This window comes from Phocoena sinus, chromosome 7, assembly GCF_008692025.1.
Source record: "Phocoena sinus isolate mPhoSin1 chromosome 7, mPhoSin1.pri, whole genome shotgun sequence".
NCBI classification, from domain to species: Eukaryota; Metazoa; Chordata; class Mammalia; order Artiodactyla; family Phocoenidae; genus Phocoena; species Phocoena sinus.
The window spans coordinates 6,803,914-6,825,856 of NC_045769.1; the positions used below are offsets into that span (position 1 = coordinate 6,803,914).

A 21,943-nucleotide genomic window follows, 5' to 3' on the forward strand; every position below is an offset into this window, starting at 1 on the left:
AGGCATGGAGTGTGAAAAGTACATAACAGATTTCATTTTTATTTACAATCAAGTTCTGTTGGGCAACATAATTAAATAAATAAAAGACATGCCCTGGCCTGTGAATTTCAACTCCCCTCAGCACGAGTTCCCTGAACAGCAAACTGAAAAGGGGAGGCGAGGGCAGGGGAAAGGGGAGAACAGAGCCACCAACACCATCAGAGGGAGCGCGCAGCTCGTCCTCGCCCTGCTCTAGCCCTCGCTCCCACAGATGTCCAGAGAACAAGTCTGGAAGGAAGAAAATTAAAGTGCGAATGAGTAAGTGATAAAAAGATTGGCGTTTCAGTCACTCAAGGAACTAGAATTTTATAAACGAGTAAGATGGTAAAGATAAACGTTTAAAAAAAAATGCATAGGCCAGTTTCCTCCCAGCCTTACTCGCAAGTCCCGAAATCGAAAGGCGGCATTCCCATGCTTCCTGGAATGGGCTTCCTGCACTAAAGCACCGAGGGGGTATTGCACATAGGCTTGGCAAAGGGGCAGCGACCCGTAACTACTGGCTCCAGGGTAATACACTGGAGGCCTCCAATCCCACACCACCGGCAACTGTAACCCCAGCACAGCCGGGAAGAAGGGGGCGGCCCACCTTCTGCGAAGCTACAGATGATCTGGGAATACAGTCTTTATGCCTGCAGCTCACCCGCTTCTCTGGAAAAAGGGTTGTGCGCTTCTTCTCCTACCCACCGCCAATTTTTTTTGTTTTTTAAAACCAAATTGAGATTTATTTCTCGACCAAGAGAAAGATATGTAGAACTGGGGGGGGAGGGGAGGGAGGAAGGAGTTTTGGAGAACAGTTGCTTTCTAAGAACAGTTTAGGAGGCCTAAGGAAATTCCAACTGTGACCAGGTGAGATCAGAGTAAGAGCCTCGTAATAAAGACACAGACCAGCAGGGGGGACCACAGACCCACCATCCCTGTGGGCTACCTGAGGGCAGGGGTAATCCCACCTGGGTTTCTGTTAATCCATGATTAAAGCAAGTTCCCTGGGAAAATGACCCCAAGGTGACACGACCTTCATCAGGCCAGAACCGACTTTGGAAGGACGGGAGAAAGCACAGGGGAGAAGCAACACCCGGTGCAGGGGGCGTCTGCGGCACCGCCGCCCAGGGAAGAAGCCGGCAGGTGCCTGCACTCCCCCCGCTGAGGTATGCAAGATGAGAGCCAGTAGTGTTTCCCACTTGAATCAAGGCAAGAACCTGAACCTCTGCGACCGCAGCATCAGGTTTTTCTCAGTGTTACTCTTTCAGGCCACGGGACCTCAGCCACGACCCTCGGGAGCCCTGCTCAAAGGCAAGCTACTGCGCCCCACGGCTCGAGCTCTTCTCTGGAGGTCAAAGCCACAGCCCAGGCGCCACCTGCCAGGACAGAGCCGTGGGGCCCGCGTGCCCCTCCAGCTTCTGATCCGCTCTCTCCTGACGAGGTGCCCTCAGTACTCTGACCACAGCACAGCTTTGCTTCCTTTGTCCACGCTGACGACATGCGAGCCGGCAGGCGACCAGGCCACGGCGTTGATCGCTGAGCTTCAAAGGGAGAGGTCAGAACACGGGTGAGACATTCGTGGGCCGAGCACAGGGCTCCCTCGCCATCAGGGCGTCAGGCTTGAACCAGAGCCCGTTTTACTCGCCGGTGTGGCTCCCACGCTCAGACAGGCGCTTAGAGAGCGAAAGAACTTGGAGGAACCCTGCCTTGATTCTAGCAGGTAGTTTGGAATGAAAGGAGTCAGGCCTTATCAAGTCTACCCTAAGGGAGTAGCTCTGAGTTAAGCAAAGAGCCTCTGACGAGCACCTCAGGGCAACTGGCTGAGGAGCGGGGAGGCACCACCACAGCGAGGGCGGTGAGGGGTGGTCCCGGGTGGGCCCTGGGCCTGGGTTCTAAGAGCAGCTGGGCTTGGGGGACACAACAAAGCCGAGAGGAAAAGGGGCCTGGATGAAAGTAAAAAGCACGTGAAGATCGGTGTTTACAGGCAGTCGATTTCCTGAGGAAAGGGGCTTAGAAGGGGGAGAAGGGGAGCCAGAGAGGAAGGAGAGCGGTGAAGGGGCAAGAGCAAGACAGGAGGCGCCACATGACGAGAGACAGAACGCGGGGCTCTAACCTTCTCCAGTGGCCATACCCTAACTGCTCTAGCTGGACCGGTCTGAAATGTAAATAAGCAGGACGCTGCTGTCTGCTGTCCGGGGAGAAGGGCCCCAGCTTCCCTCCACTAACCTGGCTCACAGTAGAGCGTGTGAGTGGACACTGCCCTCGTGGGGTCGACTCGGGTCCACGCCCGAAGAGGACGTGACCCCTGGGATGGAGTCACAGGCCTGCTCACCACCTCAGAGGGGCTGACATCTTACCTGTGATGCTTTGAAAGGACCTTCTCCACTTTCCCGGAGAGCACGCTCCAGATGTAGAGAGAGCCCTCGGCCGAGCCTGCTGCCACGTAACTGCCGTCAGGGCTGCAGGACACGTGAGACAAGAAACGGCGTCTACCACCCACCCCCAACTCAGCGTCTTCCCGGACCCCTCCCCAGGAAGTCATGTTTACTCTTCACTTACGAGTCAAACATGTGACCATTCCCGTGTACCCAGAAACCAGAAGATGCTCTTCACAACCGCTTTGGCCAAAGCCGCTTCACCCTATCATCTGGCCTCACCAGCTAATGAAAAATGGTGCCGCTGCATTACTTCTTGGGGCCACAAGTCCCTAAGCATCTCTCAGACTCAAACATAGCACATAGGGAGGTCAAAGTCAACCCCCAAATGGTGAAGGGTTTCTTTCAGTTGATGGACTGCCTCGTTATATGGTGCAGTGAAAGCAGAAAAGGAAGGAAGCATCGACTGTAGAGAAGCTTCTCCACGATATTGGCACTGACCATGGCAATGTATTTGGGAGAACAGCCATGCGTGGAAGGGAGAACAGGAAAAGGGAAACCACCCCCTCTCCAGAGAGCCTATTCTGCTCTGTTCCAGGGGACACCACCCTTCCCAAAAAGCTCTCGAAGAGTTCTCATGTAAATGAGTAAAGAGAGGGGAACCTGATATACCCAGAACAAACCAACTAGCCATTATTAGATTTTGAATTGGGACACAGTTTCACGCAATCACAGAAGGGACACTTTAGAGAGGAAGGAACAGTGATAGTGACCTCTAGGACTGAACGTGCAGTTTCGTTCCTGGACACCTGCGCGTGTGGAGGCACTGTACAGATGTAGCTCGCTTCCCCAGTGGGAAGATGCCTCTGCTCTAACCTCCGCAGTGAACCACGCTGGGGGTGCGGGCGCGACGGGAGGAGCACTACCACTAACCTGAACACAACTCTCGTCCAGTCGGAGCCGCACTTGAAGCCCGGCGCGCTGCAACAGACGACAGGGCACCGTTACCCCCAGAGTCCATGCAAACTTGGGATGTACAGGCAAGTCAGGCTTCTGGCCTTCTCACAACCCTCTGAAAAATCAGCAAGACTCAAATGAAACCCAACCAGAGTGTCTTCAGTTACCTGAATGTCTGTCTGACGGCATTTATTCGTAGGTCAATAATTTTTAGCAGGTCATCTCGGGAGCAGCTGAGGAGTTCAGTTCTTTCTGGGTTTAAGTCCAGGGCAGTAATCTTTCCCAAGAGCTCCATCTCTCGGACGATACTCTCTGATCTAGGAAAAAGATGGAAAGTCTGAGAAAACCTAACAACACAGAAAGGTCAGAACTTCCCCATTTCAACCAGGATGGCATGCCACGGAGAAAAGGAGGAAGGAGAAAAGGCAACTGAACTAGAATACAATACTCTTCAAGGACAGTGAAAATGCTCCCAGGCCCACACAAATCATCTCAGCCCTGGCTTTTATTATTTTCCCATCAATAGATTCTATCAGTAGCTGTGAGTACTAGAACTCTAAAACTGGTAAGGATTAATTTCCTTGCCTGTTTCTGAAATGATACAGTAATTGCCAATCAGAGCTTCCGATCAGCATGAACTAAGCAGGGCTACTATTTAATTAGTATTACTGCAATTTTATCATTTCAACGTATCCAAAGGGACGTTAACCGCTTTAGCAGGTCTGGGCTGCCTTATATGGACAAATGTGTGGGCTCTCCAGGCTTCCTGTCATACAAAGTAAATCTCGGGGACCCTCCAACTCATCCCGGTGACTCCAGATGTGGAACCGGGGCACCCTGGCAACCCCTTCTCCTTCCTTTTCTTCTCCCAGCTCTCATCTGGGCCGCGGTCCACACCCAGGTCTGTGCTCAGCAGTCCTGGGCTGGGCCCTGTTGGTGATACAGCCAAAGGAGGTGCAGACCCTTCTGGACTCATTCGTTCTGTTGTAAACTTTCGATGAAATGATTTCCCACCTCAAACCATAACCAAGTAAGAGAGTTTATCTTACTGTTGCCGCTCCACCTCCCTGGGACTTGGGGTCTTCATCTGTCAAATTAGGGGGGAGACCAGGAAGAGCCTTCTAACATCCAGCTTAGCTCTAAAATTCCTTACTCCCGGTTCAAAGTTCTGCCAACCAGTACACCTGAAACTAATCACCAATTACCTACCTCCTAACCAACTGTCCTCATCCTAACAGGACTCCTGTCCCTTCTACTGCCCCCACCTTGGCCCATCAACAGGACTCCAGCTTTCTTCCCCTCTCTGCCACTCCTCCCTCCTTGGGCAGCTCCCTGTACTGTCCTCCTGTTGCTTCACAGGTGGGCTCTGACTAATTCACTCTCATGTCTTCAAAGTCCTCCTGTGAGGACGTCTCATTTTTTCTCCCAGCCAACCTCTCAAAACTTTTGTTTTTCCAAATGTCTATTAGAAACCTCAAATTTATGTCCTCTTCTGAACATGTTCACTGCATCCTCTTCCTAAATCTGTCATTTATTCTGCATCTTGCTTTACTTCTCTCCTTCCTCACCCTCCACATCCAACTTGTAACAAACCCCATCCAAATCCCCCCTCCACTGCCTTGAGTTCAGATCCTCAGTGCTTTACTGATTTCCCGCTCCCCAGTACACCCTTTAAAACTGCCACCAATGTCATCTACCACACTCTCACGAAGCAATCCTTTACTCAACACCCATCGACTTATGAGATCAAGTCATCTACCAATGGCGTCCAAAGCCCGCAGCAACCTGATCCCAACCCACCCTATTGGTCTCACCTGCCCTCGCCCGACCTGCCAGACTGCCCTGTTCTGGCCTGGAATGTCCCTCAGTGGCTCTTCTGCAACGTGAAGCCTACTCACTTCTCAGGACTCATCTTGACAGACGGTCTCTAACATCCTTGGACAAGGGCTCCTGGCCCTACTTCAACACACCCTGCCGATTTGTGTCTCTGTCTTCTCGATTACACCTGAAACCACCTAACAACCTCGCTGTGCATCTGTCTGTAAGTACACAGGGCATGCTCAGAGGTGACTGTTGAATGTGACCGTCTACTTCAGGGTAAAGAATATCAAACTGGGAAGATAATGTGGACTGGAGCTCATTTCTGCCATTTCCAGGGACTTTAAAAGCACAACCCACACACAAGACACCATCACAGTTCTGCCACATACAGACCCTCCCATCTGCCTCCCCAGCAAGCTCCTGGGTGTTTTACCGGATGTCCCAGAAACGAATTTTCTTGTCAAAATGTCCACTCATCACACACTGCTCTGTGCAGACAATATCATTGCAGCTGGATCCGGCAAATACCGTCTTTATGCCTGAAAGACAACCGAACACGAAGAATCAAGCAGAGGCCCCTCTGCGGCTGTGCACGCAACACTGCTGCGCTCTCACCCTAAGTAATCAGAACTACTTATTTAAATGAAGCTTCAAACTTGAAAAACAGTCACTACGCCAGCGCCACTCAGCATGAGACTGGACTTTCAAAGTTTATCACACTAAATGCAGGCTTTAACGTGGAAACGAACACCTCTGAGGTTAATATCTAATCATTCATAGACACAGAGAGACTGAAATTCCTCACAGACTTTGCTGCGTAGATCCCAGAGTTTGAGGGTCCGGTCGTGACTTCCAGAAACAATACGCGCATTGTCCAGCAGGAACTTGGCAGACAGCACTTTGCCGCTGTGTCCCGTGAGTGTATGCTAAGGGAAAGAACACAACCAGGGTAAACCTCTGGGGCGCCACACTGGGAGAGTCAGCGGCAAACTGCCAGGGAGCCAGCTTCTCCAAACACCCTGAGATCTGGTCAGGAACACGCAGAGAGAAAAGGAGGAGCAGCTCAGGGAAAACACCCAGAAAGCCTGTCTTTGGGTATTGCCCGGGGTGAGGTCTCAAGAGGAAGAGGATAAACCTCCCACCGCCAATAAAACTAAAAAAAAAAAAGGTAATGAAAAAATAAATGAAAGATCCAACACCACAGCACAAACTTCACATGACCACGCCCTCAAAATAAGGGAGGAGCAGGCAGAGGACCTGAACAGACATTTTTCCAGAGAAGATATACAGATAGCCAATGGACACATGAAAAGATGCTCAATATCACTGGTCATCAGGGAAATGCCAATCAAAACCACAACAAGATTATCACTGCACACCCGCCAGAACTTCTATTATCAAAAAGACAACAAGTAACAAGTGTTGGTGACAATGTGGAGAAAAGGGAATCCTCATACATTGCTGGTGGAAAAGTAAGTTGGTGAAGCCACTATAGAAAACAACATGAAGGGTCCTCAAAAAATTAAAAATAGAAACCCCATACGATCCAGCAATTCTACTTCTGGGTATTTTTCCAAAAAAACCCCCAAAACCACTAATTTTGAAAAGATATATGCCCCTCTATTTTCATTGTACCATTAATCACAACAGTCAAGATATGGAAGCAACCTAAGCGTCCAATGATAGACGAATGGATAAAGACACGGTACATATATACAGTGGAATATAAGTCATAAAAAAAGAATGAAATCTTGCCCTCTGTGACAGCATGGATGAATGCAGAGGGTATTATGCTAAGTGAAATGAGTCAGACAGAGAAACACAAATACCGTATGATTTTACTTACACGTGGAATCTAAAAAACAAATCAACAGCTTACAGAACAGAAAGAGACTCACAGAGAACAAGGTGGTGGTTGTGTGGGGTGGGAGTGGGGGTCTGAGTGAAAAAGGTGAGAAATGAAGAGGTACAAGCTACCAGCTACAAAACGGTCACGGGGATAAAGGTACATACAGCACGGGGAGTGCAGTTAATACTGTAGTAACTTTGGTGACAGGTATAACTAGACTTACCATGGTGATCATTTGGTAATGTACAGAAATAACAAATCACCATGTTGTGCACCTGGAACTAACATAGTGCTGCAGGTCAATTCTTCTTCAATTTAAAAAAAAGCATATACAAAAACTGTATAATAAAGTACTCAGTAAAGGCTCTACTACAGAAAGTATACAGAACACAAATAGGATATCTGTATTTAGTCTTATTAGCCAATGAAATGGAAAAGAACAATGTATATACTAACGGTATCTATTCAACATTATTAGATTTGTGCTGCCACGTTAATCTTACATGTTGTAGAAAAATAACATGTTTGTCTTCCCCCAAGTGTTTAAAAAATACATGTAGACATTTCCTGAGTCTGTATTCTTTATTGAGGCTTGTCACATTTTAAGCTGTTAATTACACAACTTAAAAGGGGCGGGGGGCAATCAGAGGACCTTCTTGAAATAAGCTCTATTACAGATACCGGTCTGTATTGTTCTTGCAATTTTCTGTAAGTCTGAATTATAGCAAATTACAAAATTTTTAAATCTTGGATTTTACTAACGTCTCAGAAAGTCAGTCTCCTATTTAAAGTCAGAATAGACAGGTTCACCAGAGGCATAATTTATCAATATAAAAGGAAACATCAGGGGCTTCCCTGGTGGCACAGTGGTTAAAAATCTGCCTGCCAATGCAAGGGACACGGGTTCGAGCCCTGGCCCGGGAAGATTCCACATGCCGCGGAGCAACTAAGCCTGTGCGCCACAACTACTAAGCCTGCGCTCTAGAGCCCACGAGCCACAACTACTGAGCCCATGTACTACAACTACTGAAGCCCGTGTGCCTAGAGCCCGTGCTCCACAACAAGAGAAGCCATGACAATGAGAAGCCCGCGCACCGCAACGAAGAGTAGCCCCTGCTCACTGCAACTAGAGAAAGCCCGCACGCAGCAACGAGGACCCAACACAGCTAAAAAAAAAAAAAAAAAAAAAAAAAAGATTCTTAAAAAACTAAAAGGAAACATCAGGACTCTTTAAATAAACAATTAAAACTCCTAGGGGTTTTTCAATCAGAGGTCTCAGCTTGAAATGTCAGATCATAACCACAGACACCAGCATTCCCAACAATCAAATCTTTTCGTGACTAGCTGTTGGATGCCAACCATGGCGTCTTTCCTGGGCTGCCGAGCAACGCAGAACTGGGTCATAACCGAACGTCAGTGCGCTTTGCCCACCACAGCACTACTGGAGCCCAGTGGGAGAGAGGCGGCTGGGGATGGTGAGGATGCCGCACTTTTCCTGCTTTTCAATGTGGATCAACATATTCACGTGTGGAAACTTCAAAGGCTCAGAAGATGTATTCACTAATGATTTCTTTATAATTTTTTTAAAAATAAATAAATTTATTTATTTATGGCTGAGCTGTGTCTTCGTTTCTGTGCGAGGGCTTTCTCTCTAGTTGCGGCGAGCGGGAGCCACTCTTCATCGCAGTGCGCGGGCCTCTCACTATCGCGGTCTCCCTTGTTACGGAGCACAGGCTCCAGACGCGCAAGCTCAGTAGTTGTGGCTCACGGGCCTTGTTGCTCCGCGGCATGTGGGATCTTCCCGGCCCAGGGCTTGAACCCGTGTCCCCTGCATTGGCAGGCGGATTCTTAACCACTGCGCCACTAGGGAAGCCCCTATAATTTTTTTTTTAAAAAAAGAAAAGGCTTTTTTTTTGGGGGGGGGTGCTGCGCTGCATGGCTTGTGGGATCTTAGTTCCCTGACCAGGAACTGAACCCGGGCCCTCGGCAGCCAAAGTGCGGGGTCCTAACCACTGGAACGCCAGGGAATCCGTCCCCCCCTCAAAATGAGCAGCTTTTAAAAGACCCTAATATACTTACTATAAGTGTCAACTTACTGGGTTTCAACCCTGACCCCCAAAGCCAGACCTCGCGGTTTAGAGTTAACATTTTAGAAACCAATCTTTCCTCTCTGCTCAGGAGAACAATTCCACTTTAGTACAGGAAGAGAAAACTCACGGCTACATGTACTTCCCCTTTAAGAAGAAGTTTGCACGAATTCCGAGACTCCTTCTCACATTTAAAACGCTCTGAAACTGGAACAGCATCTTACAATCGCTGCCAGCCAGGTGGCAGCTGTGCTGTGGCTGTGTGACAACCTCCCACTGATCCTTCTGGAAAGATCAAAAAAGTTCCAGCAACAAAGTTTATTATGCTAAATACAGTATAGGAATAATGCTCAGAATAAATCATTCAATCTGCACAAACCATGGGGAGAGACCAAAAACTTGTGTAGGTACTTCTACTTCACCAAAAAATTCAGTTTTGTGTACATGCACCGTTTTCTTTCTTACTATTAATGTAAAAATAAAATCATGTTTCACAAACATAGGGAGGAAAAGACACTGCCTGCAAATGGGCGATGCAAATCTGCTTGTTTTGCTTACTCTAAATGCACGTTAATATTCTCATATAGTTCACATGAAAACACCCCTACAAATTTATCCACCGCACTTTTAACTTCATAGCACAAGCAGTTTTTCATGTGACAGGAAAATACACGGGCTTTGGGGTCACGCTGTTTGGCGCCTGAACACCCTGGCTCTCTAACGTCTGTAAAAGACTAACATCTTCCTCACTCTGTTTAGGAGGGTGACCCACGCACCAGGCCCATGGCTGACTGCATTCTTTCTCTTCCTTTCTGCACCACCCTCCTTAAGAGTTTCTGTAATTACTCTATAATAGCTAAACAGTCTCCAAGCAATTAGATTACAACCTAATAGAAATTTCCTTGGCTAGCAGACACGTACATCCCTTTGAAAGTCTCACGATCACAAATGATGCTGCAGTGAACATCTATGAGTACACGGCTTTCCCCTGACTTACTTCCTGGAATGAAACTGCTGGATTAATGGAATAAAGGAAAGGAAAGTTTTTATTTCCTGGCTTTTCACATGTGTTACCTTGCTTTTAAAAAAGTCTGGATTTCTGCTTATTTTGTTCTTGGTGGAAACCCAACCTTACCTTGCTTTTAAAAAAGTCTGGATTTCTGCTTATTTTGTTCTTGGTGGAAACCCAGCCTGACCGGCCCTGCCTGGGGCTGAGTAGTTTCATCTCCATGCTCTCAGTGGTATGGAATTCAGCCTCCTGCAAGCATTCACTTTTATCACGTAAAAACTGATTTTTAAGTCATTTTAAGTGGATCAGACTTATTTTAAATTCTTTTACCCACTCGGTGTTTTTGAATTTATTCTTAATAGTTAATATTTAACTTCTAACACTACTTTAAGGCTTTTATCTTCCTCTTTAAGAGACGGGCATGGGTTTTGATGTCACAGCAGCCCCGAGTCTCCGAATGGCAAGGCTTAGAGCTCTCTTCCCTCAGGCTCTGCACAGGCTCCCTGGTGCTGCAGGGCAGACCCTAAGGGCCACCCACCATGTAGCAGCTACCATTAACACCAACCAAAGACAAGTGACCTCAGAAAAATGCAGAACTTGATAAGGAGGTTTCTGAAATAAAAACCATCATCTGAAAGCAAGTCCTCACTGAGGCCACTTCTCCACACCAGCATTACAGACGTGAGCAGGATGGGTTCTTCAGCCCAGTTCCTCAGTTTTGTAGTAATCTTTTAGATTTTTTTTTTTTAATTTTAAAAAATATTTATTTATTTATTTTTGGCTGTGCTGGGTCTTCGTTGCTGTACGCGGGCTTTCTCTAGTTGCGGAGAGCGGGGGCTACTCTTTGTTGCAGTGTGAGGGCTTCTCACTGCGGTGGATTCTCTTGTTGCAGAGCACGGGGTCTAGGCACATGGGCTTCAGTAGTTGTGGCACATGGGCTTCAGTAGTTGTGGCTCGTGGGCTCTAGAGCGCAGGCTCAGTAGTTGTGGCACACGGGCTTAGTTGCTCTGCGGCACGCGGGATCTTCCCGGACCAGGGCTCAAACCCGTGTCCCCTGCATTGGCAGGCGGATTCTTAACCACTGCACCACCAGGGAAGCCCCTACATTTTTAAGAGAGTCGAAAACATCCTGTAATGAAAGGAGTCCTCTGGAATGGGCCCCTTTCAACACGAGACTATTTCTAGGACCCTTTACTAAATGGATTTAAAGCAAGCACTTGACCAGCCACTCCTGCTTTCTGGTCTCACCCAACACCACCCACCTCAAGTTGAGGAGACAATGACCAGGGCTTGGATCTTGAGTCTCAGAACATGGAGATGCCCATCTATGTCGTCCAACATCCTCTGTAAACGAGGGTCTCGGTAGAAGCCAGAGCCTCCTAGACAGGGAGCCTACTTACATCCTGGGCCCTGGTAAGGGTTCATGCGGTTTCTGTGGGAATGGAGAACCTGTTAAAAGGGCCCCCTGATCTCCTTCACACATTTACCAAGTGACAGCACACAGCTGTGAGCAGACCAGATGCCCTCTGAGCCAGTTGGTTCAGCAAAGGAGGCTACAGCCCTGGCACCAGCCCCTGGCTCATCAGCACCCACAGCTTGGTGCTCCAGCACCCTCTCCAGTGAGACTCAGCCCACCTTTGCAAACCAGCTCACTTGAAAACAGTTACCAACATTATGACCTCTATCATCCAGGTCTATCTCCGCCTCCAGGGCCTTCTTACTTCAGGCCTAAAAGCTGACGCTTACCTGTTGAGAACTCTTCTACCAACTAAAAATATCATCCCGTTAGGAACCAACATGGTGGAGTAGAAGGATGTGCTCTCACTCCCTCTTGTGAGAACACCAGAATCACAACTAGCTGCTGGACAATCATTGACAGAAAGACACTGGAACTCACCAAAAAAGGTACCCCACACCCAAATACAAAGGAGAAGCCACAGTGAGACGGTAGGAGGGGAACAATCACAGTAAAATCAAATCCCATAACTGCTGGCGGGGGGGTGACTCACAGACTGGAGAACACATACCACAGAAGTCCACCCACTGGAGTGAAGGTTCTGAGCCCCACGTCAGGTTCCCTCCGGCAACGGGAGGAGGAATTCCTAGAGAATCAGACTTTGAAGGCTACCAGGATTTGACTGCAGGACTTTGACAGCACTGGGGAAAACAGAGACTCACTCCTGGAGGGCACACACAAAGTAGTGAGCGCATCAGGACCCAGGGGAAGGAGCAGAGACCCCAGGGGAGACTGAACCAGACCCACCTGCTAGTGTTGGAGGGTCTCCTGCAGAGGCGGAGGTGGCTGTGGCTCACCGTGCGGACAAGAACACTGGCAGCAGAAGTTCTGGGAAGTACTCCTTGGCGTGAGCCCTCCTAGAGTCTGCCATTAGCCCCACCAAAGAGCCCAGGTAGGCTCCAGAGCTGGGTCGCCTTAGGCCAAACAACCAACAGGGAACACAGCCCCACCCATCAGCAGTCAAGCGGATTAAAGTTATACTGAGCTCTCCCCACCAGGGCAACAGTCAGCTCTACCCACCACCAGTCCCTCCCATCAGGAAACTTGCACAAGCCTCTTAGACAGCCTCATCCACCAGAGGGCAGACAGCAGAAGCAAGAAGAACTACAATCCTGCAGCCTGTGGAACAAAAACCACATTCACAGAAAAGACAGACAAGGTGAAAAGGCAGAAGGCTATGTACCAGATGAAGGAACAAGATAAAACCCCAGAAAAACAATTAAATGAAGTGGAGATAGGCAACCTTCCAGAAAAAGAATTCAGAATAATGACAGTGAAGATGATCCAGGACCTTGAAAAAGAATGGAGGCACAGATCAAGAAGATGCAAGAGGGGGCTTCCCTGGAGGCGCAGTGGTTGAGAGTCTGCCGGCCAATGCAGGGGACGCGGGTTCGTGCCCTGATCTGGGAAGATCCCACATGCCGCGGGGCAGCTGGGCCCATGAGCCATGGCCGCTGAGCCTGTGCGTACGGAGACTGTGCTCCGCAATGGGAGAGGCCACAGCAGTGAGAGGCCCGCGTACCACAAAAAAAAAAAAAAAAAAGAGAAGATGCAAGAAATGTTTAACAAAGACCTAGAAGAATTATAGAACAAACAGAGATGAACAATGCAATAACTGAAATGAAAAATACACTAAAAGGAATCAATAGCAGAAGAACTGAGGCAGAAGAATGGATATGTGACCTGGAAGACAGAATGGCAGAATTCACTGCTGCAGAACAGAATAAAGAAAAGAGAATGAAAAGAAATGAAGACAGCCTAAGAGACCTCTGGGACAACATTAAATGCAAAACATTAGCATTATAGGGGTCCCAGAAGGAGAAGAGACAGAGAAAGGACCTGAGAAAATATCTGAAGAGACTATAGTTGAAAACTTCCCTAACATGGGAAAGGAAATAGCCACCCAAGTCCAGGAAGTGCAGAGAGTCCCTAACAGGATAAACCCAAGGAGAAACACGCCAAGACACATGGTAATCAAACTGACAAAAATTAAAGAAAAAGAAAACTTATTGAAAGCAGCAAGGGAAAAATGACAAATAACATACAAGCGAATTCCAATAATGTTAACAGCTGATTTCTCAGCAGAAACTCTACAAGAAGGGAGTAGCATGATATACTCAAAGTGATGAAAGGGAAGAACGTACAACCAAGGTACTCTACCCAGCAAGGATCTCATTCAGATTCGATTGAGAAATCAAAAGCTTTACAGACAAGCAAAAGCTAAGAAAATTCAGCACCACCAAACCATCTCTCCAACAAATGCTAAAGGAACTTCTCTAAGTGGGAAACACAAGAGAAGAAAAGGACCTACAAAAACAAACCCCAAACAATTAAGAAAATGGTCACAGGAACATACATATCAATAATTACCTTAAACGTGAATGGATTAAATGCTCCAACCAAAAGACACAGGCTTGCTGAATGGATACAAAAACAAGACCCATCTATATGCTGTCTACAAGAGACCCACTTCAGACCCAGGGACACATACAGCCTGAAAGTGACAGGATGGAAAAGGATATTCCATGCAAATGGAAATCAAAAGAAAGCTGGAGTAGCAATACTCATATCAGATAAAATAGACTTTAAAATAAAGGATGTTACAAGAGACAAGGAAGGACACTACATATTGATCAAGGGATCAATCCAAGAAGAAGATATAACAATTATAAATATATATGCACCCAACATAGGAGCACCTCAATACATAAAGCAACTGCTAGCAGCTATAAAACAGGAAATCGACAGTAACAAAATAATAGTAGGGGACTTCAACACCTCACTTACACCAATGGACAGATCATCCAAAGTGAAAATAAGTAAAGAAACAGAAGCCTTAAATGACACAATAGACCAGATAGATTTAATTGTTATACACAGGATATTCCATCCAAAAACAGCAGATTACACTTTCTTCTCAAGTGCGCACGGAACATTCTCCAGGATAGAACACATCTTGGGTCACAAATCAAGCCTCAGTAAATTTAAGAAGATTGAAATTATATCAAGCACCTTTTCTGACCACAACGCTATGAGATTAGAAATCAATTACAGGGAAAAAAATGTAAAAAACACAAACACATGGAGGCTAAACAATACATTACTAAATAACCAAGAGATCACTGAAGAAATCAAAGAGGAAATCAAAATATACCTAGAGACAAATGACAACGAAAACACGACGATCCAAAACCTACGGGATGCAGCAAAAGCAGTTCTAAGAGGGAAGTTTATAGCTATACAAGCCTACATCAAGAAATAAGAAAAATCTCAAAGAAACACTCTAACGTTACACCTAAAGGAACTAAAGAAAGAAGAACAAACAAAACCCAAAGTTAGCAGAAGGAAAGAAATCATAAAGATCACAGCAGAAATAAATGAAATAGAAACAAAGAAAACAATAGCAAAGATCAATAAAACTAAAAGCTAGTTCTTGGAGAAGATAAACAAAATTGATAAACCATTAGCCAGACTCATCAAGAAAAGAGGGAGAGGACTCCAAACAATAAAATTAGAAATGAAAAAGGAGAAGTTACAGTAGACACCCCAGAAATACAAAGTATCCTAAGAGACTACTACAAGCAACATACTATGCCAATAAAATGGAAAACATGGAAGAAATGGACAAATTCTTAGAAAGGTATAACCTGCCAAGACTGAAACAGGAAGCAATAGAAAATATGAACAGACCAATCACAAGTAATGAAATTGAAACTGTGATTAACAATCTTCCAACAAACAAAAGTCCAGGACCAGATGGCTTCACAGGTGAATTCTATCAAACATTCAGAGAAGAGCTAATACCCATCCTTCTCAAACTCTTCCAAAAAATTGCAGAGGAAGGAACACTCCCAAACTCATTCTATGAGGCCACCATCACCCTGATACCAAAACCAAACAAAGATATTACTAAAAAAGAAAATTACAGACCAGTATCACTGATGAATAGAGATGCAAAAATCCTCAACAATATACTAGCAAACAGAATCCAACAACACATTAAAAGGATCATACACCATGATCAAGTGGGATTTATCCCAGGGATGCAAGGATTCTTCAATATATGTAATCATTCAATGTGATAAACCCTATTAACAAACTGGAGAATAAAAACCATATGATCATCTTAATAGATGCAGAAAAAGCTTTTGACAAAATTCAACACTCATTTATGATAAAAACTCTCCAGAAAGTAGGCACAGAGGGAACCTACCTTAACAGAATAAAGGCCGTATACGACAAACCCACAGCAAACATCATTCTCAATGGTGAAAAACTGAAAGCATTTCCTCTAAGATCAGGAACAAGACAAGGACGTCCACTCTCACCACTATTATTCAACATAGTTTTGGAAGTCCTAGCCACAGCAATCAGAGAAGAAAAAGAAATAAAAGGAATACATATTGGAAAAGAAAAAGTAAAACTGTCACTGTTTGCAGATGACATGATACTATACATAGAGAATCCTAAAGATGCCACCAGAAACTACTAGAGCTAATCAATGAATTTGGTAAAGTTGCAGGATACAAAATTAATGTACAGAAATCTCTTGCATTCCTATACACTAATGATGAAAAATCTGAAAGAGAAATTAAGGAAACACTCCCATTTACCATTGCAACAAAAAGAATAAAATACCTAGGAATAAACCTACCTAGGGAGACAGAAGACCTGTATGCAGAAAACTATAAGACACTGATGACAGAAATTAAAGATGATGCCAACAGATGGAGAGATACACCATGTTCTTGGATTGGAAGAATCAATACTGTGAAAATGACTATACTACCCAAAGCAATCTACAGATTCAGTGCAATCCCTATCAAATTACCAATGGCATTTTTTTATGGAACTAGAACAAAAAATCTTAATATTTGTATGGAGACACAAAAGACCCCAAATAGCCAAAGCAGCCTTGAGGGAAAAAAACAGAGCTGGAGGAATCAGACTCCCTGACTTCAGACTATACTACAAAGCTACAGTAATCAAGACAATATGGTACTGCACAAAAACAGAAACATAGATCAATGGAACAAGACAGAAAGCCCAGAGATAAACCTACGCACCTATGGTCAACTAATCTATGACAAAGGAGGCAAAGATATGCAATGGAAAAAAGACAGTCTCTTCAATAAATGGTGCTGGGAAAACTGGACAGCTACATGTAAAAGAATGAAATTAGAACACTCCCTAACACCATACACAAAAATAAACTCGAAATAGATTAGAGATCTAAATGTAAGACCGGTCACTATAAAACTCTTAGAGGAAAACATAGGAAGAACACTCTTTGACATAAATCACAGCAAGATCTGTTTTGATCCACCTCCTAATGGAAATAAAAACAAAAATAAACAAATGGTACCTAATGAAACTTCAAAGCTTTTGCACAGCAAAGGAAACCATAAACAAGATGAAAAGACAACCCTCAGAATGAGAAAATACTTGCGAATGAATCAACGGACAAAGGATTAATCTCCAAAATATATAAACAGCTCATGCAGCTCAATATTAAAAAAAACCCAATCCAAAAATGGACAGAAGACGACCTAAACAGACATTTCTCCAAAGAAGACATACAGATGGCCAAGAAGCAAATGAAAGGCTGCTCAACATCACTAATCATTAGAGAAATGCACATCAATACTACAATGAGGTATCACCTCACACCAGTTAGAATGGGCATCATCAGAAAATCTACAAACAACGAATGCTGGAGAGGGTGTGCAGAAAAGGGAACCCTCCTGTAGTGTTCGTGGGAATGTAAATTGATACAGCCACTATGGAGAACAGTATGGAGGTTCCTTAAAAAACTAAAAATAGAATTACCATATGATCCAGCAATCCCACTACTGTGCATATACCCAGAGAAAACCATAATTCAAAAAGACACATGGGGCTTCCCTGGTGGCACAGTGGTTGAGAGTCCACTTGCTGATGCAGGGGACATGGGTTCATGCCCCAGTCCGGGAAGATCCCACACGCCGCGGAGCGGCTGGGTCCGTGAGCCATGGCCCTTGAGCCTGTGCATCTGGAGCCTGTGCTCCGCAACGGGAGAGGCCACAACGGTGAGAGGCCCGTGTACCGCAAAAAGAAAAAAAAAAAAAAAGACACACGATGCACCCTGATGTTCACTGCAGTACCATTTACAATAGCCAGGTCATGGAAGCAACCTAAATGCCCATCGACAGACGAATGGATAAAAATGTGGTACATATATGTAATGGAATATTACTCAGCCATAAATGGGAACGAAATTGGGTCACGTGTAGAGACGTGGATGGATCTAGAGACTGTCATACAGAGTGAAGTAGTCAGAAAGAGAAAAACAAATATTATACATTAACGCATATATATGGAAACTAGAAATATGGTACAGATGAACCAGTTTGCAGGGCAGAAATTGAGACACAGATGTAGAGAACAAATGTATGGACACCAAGCGGGGAAAGCGGTGGTGGGAGAGGTGGTGTGATGAATTGGGCGATTGGGATTGACATGTATACACTGATGTGTATAATAAAACTGATGACTAATAAGGACGTGCTGTATAAAAAATAAAATTCAAAAATTAAAATAAAGAAATAAAATAAAATAGAAAAAAATATATCATCCCGCACTCAACTCCTTGCTTTACTTCTCAAAGGGCCTAAAATGTAAGGAATCCTGTATGTCACTCTTCACTAATTACACAGTTTTACTGTATCTCAGTCTAGAATAATCCAGGCCAACTGAACACAGGAAAGAGCACAGGACTCAATCCAAAGTCTCATCTTTCTATTTGTTAACTGTGTGACCTCGGGCAATTCTGTGGGCTTAGCTGAGCCTCAGTTTCCCCATCTACCTACCTCACCTGCATCCCCCTGAGGATTAAAAGCAGTAACATATATAATATACCTGACTACTGGGTCAAACACAGAAACCACTCAGGTAAAAGCCCCTTTCCTTTAGGAAAAATAATGACTGCATAAGTATTCAACCCTGTCTTAAATTTCTGCTAAGCAACTGATGGGTACATAGAGAAGGCATGCCACAGGATGGACTGTAACACTGCCAGGAGAACAGTCTAGGCTGTTACATGGAACTTTTTCCATGCTTACGGTGCAGGACTACAGGGCTTCAACTGAGAACTCGTTCAAGCATTTGAACAGATGTGTACCACTGCTTAAGAGGAGTCCAGCCCTGCCCACAGGCATCCACCTCCCTGTTCCTTCCTTGCAACAAGAACACCAGGCAGGCCCTTCAGCTTTCAGAAGAGAATGTAATCTTTGTCATCCTCACATCTCATGCTTTGCACGTGGATCCTCTTTCAACTAAGAATCGAGAATTACCGCCCTTTAGTATTAGCTAGCATCTGACACTGGCCATTTTCCACACAGCTCCTTCAAGAAAATGGAAAGCCCAAGTGATAAGTGAACTGTGTGTTTCTAACTATTCTTCTAGCTGCATCCCTGGACCATCGAATCAGACCATCAGAAACTACCTAATGGACCACTTCTATTGCAGCTCCCCACCTCCCTGCAGATTTATCTTTATGAAGTTCACCTTAGCATCATGCTCTCTGCTTTTCATGTGGGTTGACACACAAGTTTGCGTCAAGCTTTTTTTTGCGGGTAAAATGCCTACCAATGTCAAGTAAATCCGCCATCTTATCTTTCAGTAGCCTTTATTTAATGAGCTCATGCGAAGGTTGCTTCAAGCTTAAGGAGAAAAACATGTCTCTAAATTAAGCTATGTCTTCTATTAGAACAAAAGTGATATAACCATCTAATTTTTGTCTTTGTCTTGGAATCCAAGCGTCTTCTTGGTAGGTTTGGGTTCAGATGCAGATTTCATCAACATCTGATCCCACTGTTCTTGCTTTCCCATACACCTGTTTCCTGGCTTTGAGTTGTTTTATCTCTCTCATAAGTGTACCCACATATACTTCTATAGCCTACTTTCCAGTTCTACTTTGTGAGATGATTTAGTCTTGGGGTGCTTAAGAAACACAGATTACACTCTGGTGCTAAAATAGCTGAAGATAAGCTAAAACTGACACCTACCAAAAATATTTAGTTTTTATGAACAGGAGTGTCCCAAGTCTTTCATGGAAACGTGATGGTTTCCTATTGCAAATATTCTGCAACTGAATATTGGACAAAGTAAGAATGTAAAGTGGAAACATCAATTTTCCTAAGGAGGAAAGGAAAGGGCAGGGGCAATCAAGTATGAGTTTCAGGACAACATACAATTCTCCTAATCAATCAACCTGCCATTTCCTACATCATGTGACTGGTAAGCAACCACGTGACGTTTGGAGATTACATTAACTTTCCTCACTGGGTCTTACCCGTAACCGATAGTCATCCACAGTCCAGATGCGGCTTGCAAAATCATTTGACGCTGCTAAGAGGTAAGATCCCTACAGGAATAAAGGGGAGGAGGAGAAATGTTAGCCAAAATAGAAGAACTCAGTTCACATGATACAAATTCCCCGATAATCAAGCCCAAGAAGGTTTAGATGCCTATAACTATACACCTGAGCTGAATACCGCTATAACCAGTATTCTGTTAATTTATCACTCCCCCTTAAGTTCAGACCTTTCTCCCGAGCCTGCTCGACCTCACCTGTAAGCTGTAGATACCTCCAGCTCAAAATGGAACTCCTCCTCCTGTGTTCACTCCTCACCACCTCCCACCTTCAGTAACAGCAAGTACTAATTCTCTGCACCTGTCCAAGCCCAAGAGCTCAGAACCACCGACTCTCCCCAGCCACACCTCCCAACTGCCCCCGTTGGAGACCTGCTTGTCTCTGGCGCTTCTCGCTAGACCCTCTCCTCTCCACCTGCACTGCCTTGGCCCAAACCGGGGCCTTTATCAAGCCTGGCGACTGCCTTGCTGGGGTATCCCAGACCTGTCCCCCTACCCAGTCTTCAACACGGTCGTGATCAGCACAGAATTTATCATCTACCTACATCCTTCTCTAACATTAAGACAGAAAATAGCAGAGAAACCAGATAAGTTTTTAAATTTCAAGAACCAGATGTTCAAAACTGTTTCTAAAAACCTCTAAACTCACCCATTTCCGTGGATATTAGGTACTTACAGCACTATCGAATTCAATGCTTGTAATTCCTGCATTACTGCCGGACAGGGAGCCCTTGAACTCACATTTGTCTGCATACAAACAAAGGTTAAGAAAGGAAGGTTTAAAAACAAACGATGGCAACTCCAACGTATCAATTAAAACGAGGCACTTGAAACACAATGGAAGCCAACTACATGGTCAAAAACAGCTTTCCTGCATCTTTACAGAATCAAGTAGCAGGACAAATGGAATAATGAGACCAAAATATCCGGCTGGTCAGTTCCAAGAGCAATGAATGTACAAGCGGGTGCAGAGCCCAGCATTTTCCTGTGGGTTCTTACGCTGTTCTTTTCAAGAAATTCAGTGTCATCAATTTCCTTTACAAAAGATAAGTGCAGGAATTTAAAAACATGTCAATTGACCCTAGAGACCGAGTTTGTTATTTCTCAGTAAAATTTTCTACTTTCCATAAATACATCTTTGGGTTTGATCAATATTTGCCAACTTAACTATCACTTTCGTAGAACCTGACCATTAGAATTTCAGAACCCAAGTAGGAAAAGAAATTTCTACTTACATAAACTGGCTGGTCCTCAGAATTCTAGTAAAGCTAGTCTGGAGTTTCGGTCATCTCTCTGTTCACTCTATATATGTGAGCCTAAGGTTCTGGCAATCCAATCGCCCGCCAGTGCTCCCCGCTCCCGCTGCCTGCCGAGTCTCCTCCACCAAGAGGCCCGTCCAGATACCCCCATATACCCCTGGGCTCCGTTTTCAAACAGCTTTGGCCACCCGCAATGAAACTTTAAAGATGAGCTGTATGAGTCTCAATGATGATGTGATTCAGTTTCCTTTTTAAAGGGTATCTTTTTTTTTTTTGCCTCGAAGAGTTTTATTTATTTATTTACATCTTTATTGGAGTATAACTGCTTTACAATGGTGCGTTAGTTTCTGCTTTGTAACAAAGTGAATCAGTTATACATGTGTTCCCATATCTCTTCCCTCTTGTGTCTCCCTCCCTCCCACCCTCCCTATCCCACCCCTCTAGGTGGTTACAAAGCACCGAGCTGATCTCCCTGTGATATGTGGCTGCTTCCCGCTAGCTATCTATTTTACGTTTGGTAGTGTATATATGTCCATGCCACTCTCTCACTTTGTCACAGCTTACCCTTCCCCCTCCCCATATCCTCAAGTCCATTCTCTAGTAGGTCTGTGTCTTTATTCCTGTCTTGCCCCTAGGTTCT

The 21,943-nt window shown here is 45.0% G+C and overlaps 1 protein-coding gene, 1 non-coding gene and 1 pseudogene across 3 annotated transcripts in view; all 3 read right to left on the reverse strand.

The window, feature by feature from the left end:
* The window catches only part of LOC116756491, a 264,380-nt pseudogene that overhangs the window by 229,041 nt on the left and 13,396 nt on the right, over positions 1-21,943 (reverse strand).
* The window catches only part of ATG16L1 (autophagy related 16 like 1), a 46,937-nt gene continuing 25,003 nt past the window's right edge, over positions 10-21,943 (reverse strand). For both annotated transcript variants that reach the window (XM_032636891.1, XM_032636892.1), the window contains 8 exons: positions 20,721-20,791; positions 19,965-20,036; positions 5,977-6,097; positions 5,605-5,710; positions 3,518-3,667; positions 3,327-3,374; positions 2,376-2,477; positions 10-1,559 (listed from right to left, as the gene is read on the reverse strand). In XM_032636891.1, the coding sequence (XP_032492782.1) occupies positions 1,466-1,559; positions 2,376-2,477; positions 3,327-3,374; positions 3,518-3,667; positions 5,605-5,710; positions 5,977-6,097; positions 19,965-20,036; positions 20,721-20,791 (764 nt within the window). In that variant the 3' untranslated portion in view covers positions 10-1,465. The remainder of the gene's footprint in view (positions 1,560-2,375; positions 2,478-3,326; positions 3,375-3,517; positions 3,668-5,604; positions 5,711-5,976; positions 6,098-19,964; positions 20,037-20,720; positions 20,792-21,943) is intronic.
* LOC116757219 lies at positions 8,292-8,534 on the reverse strand. The gene has a single exon (XR_004350871.1).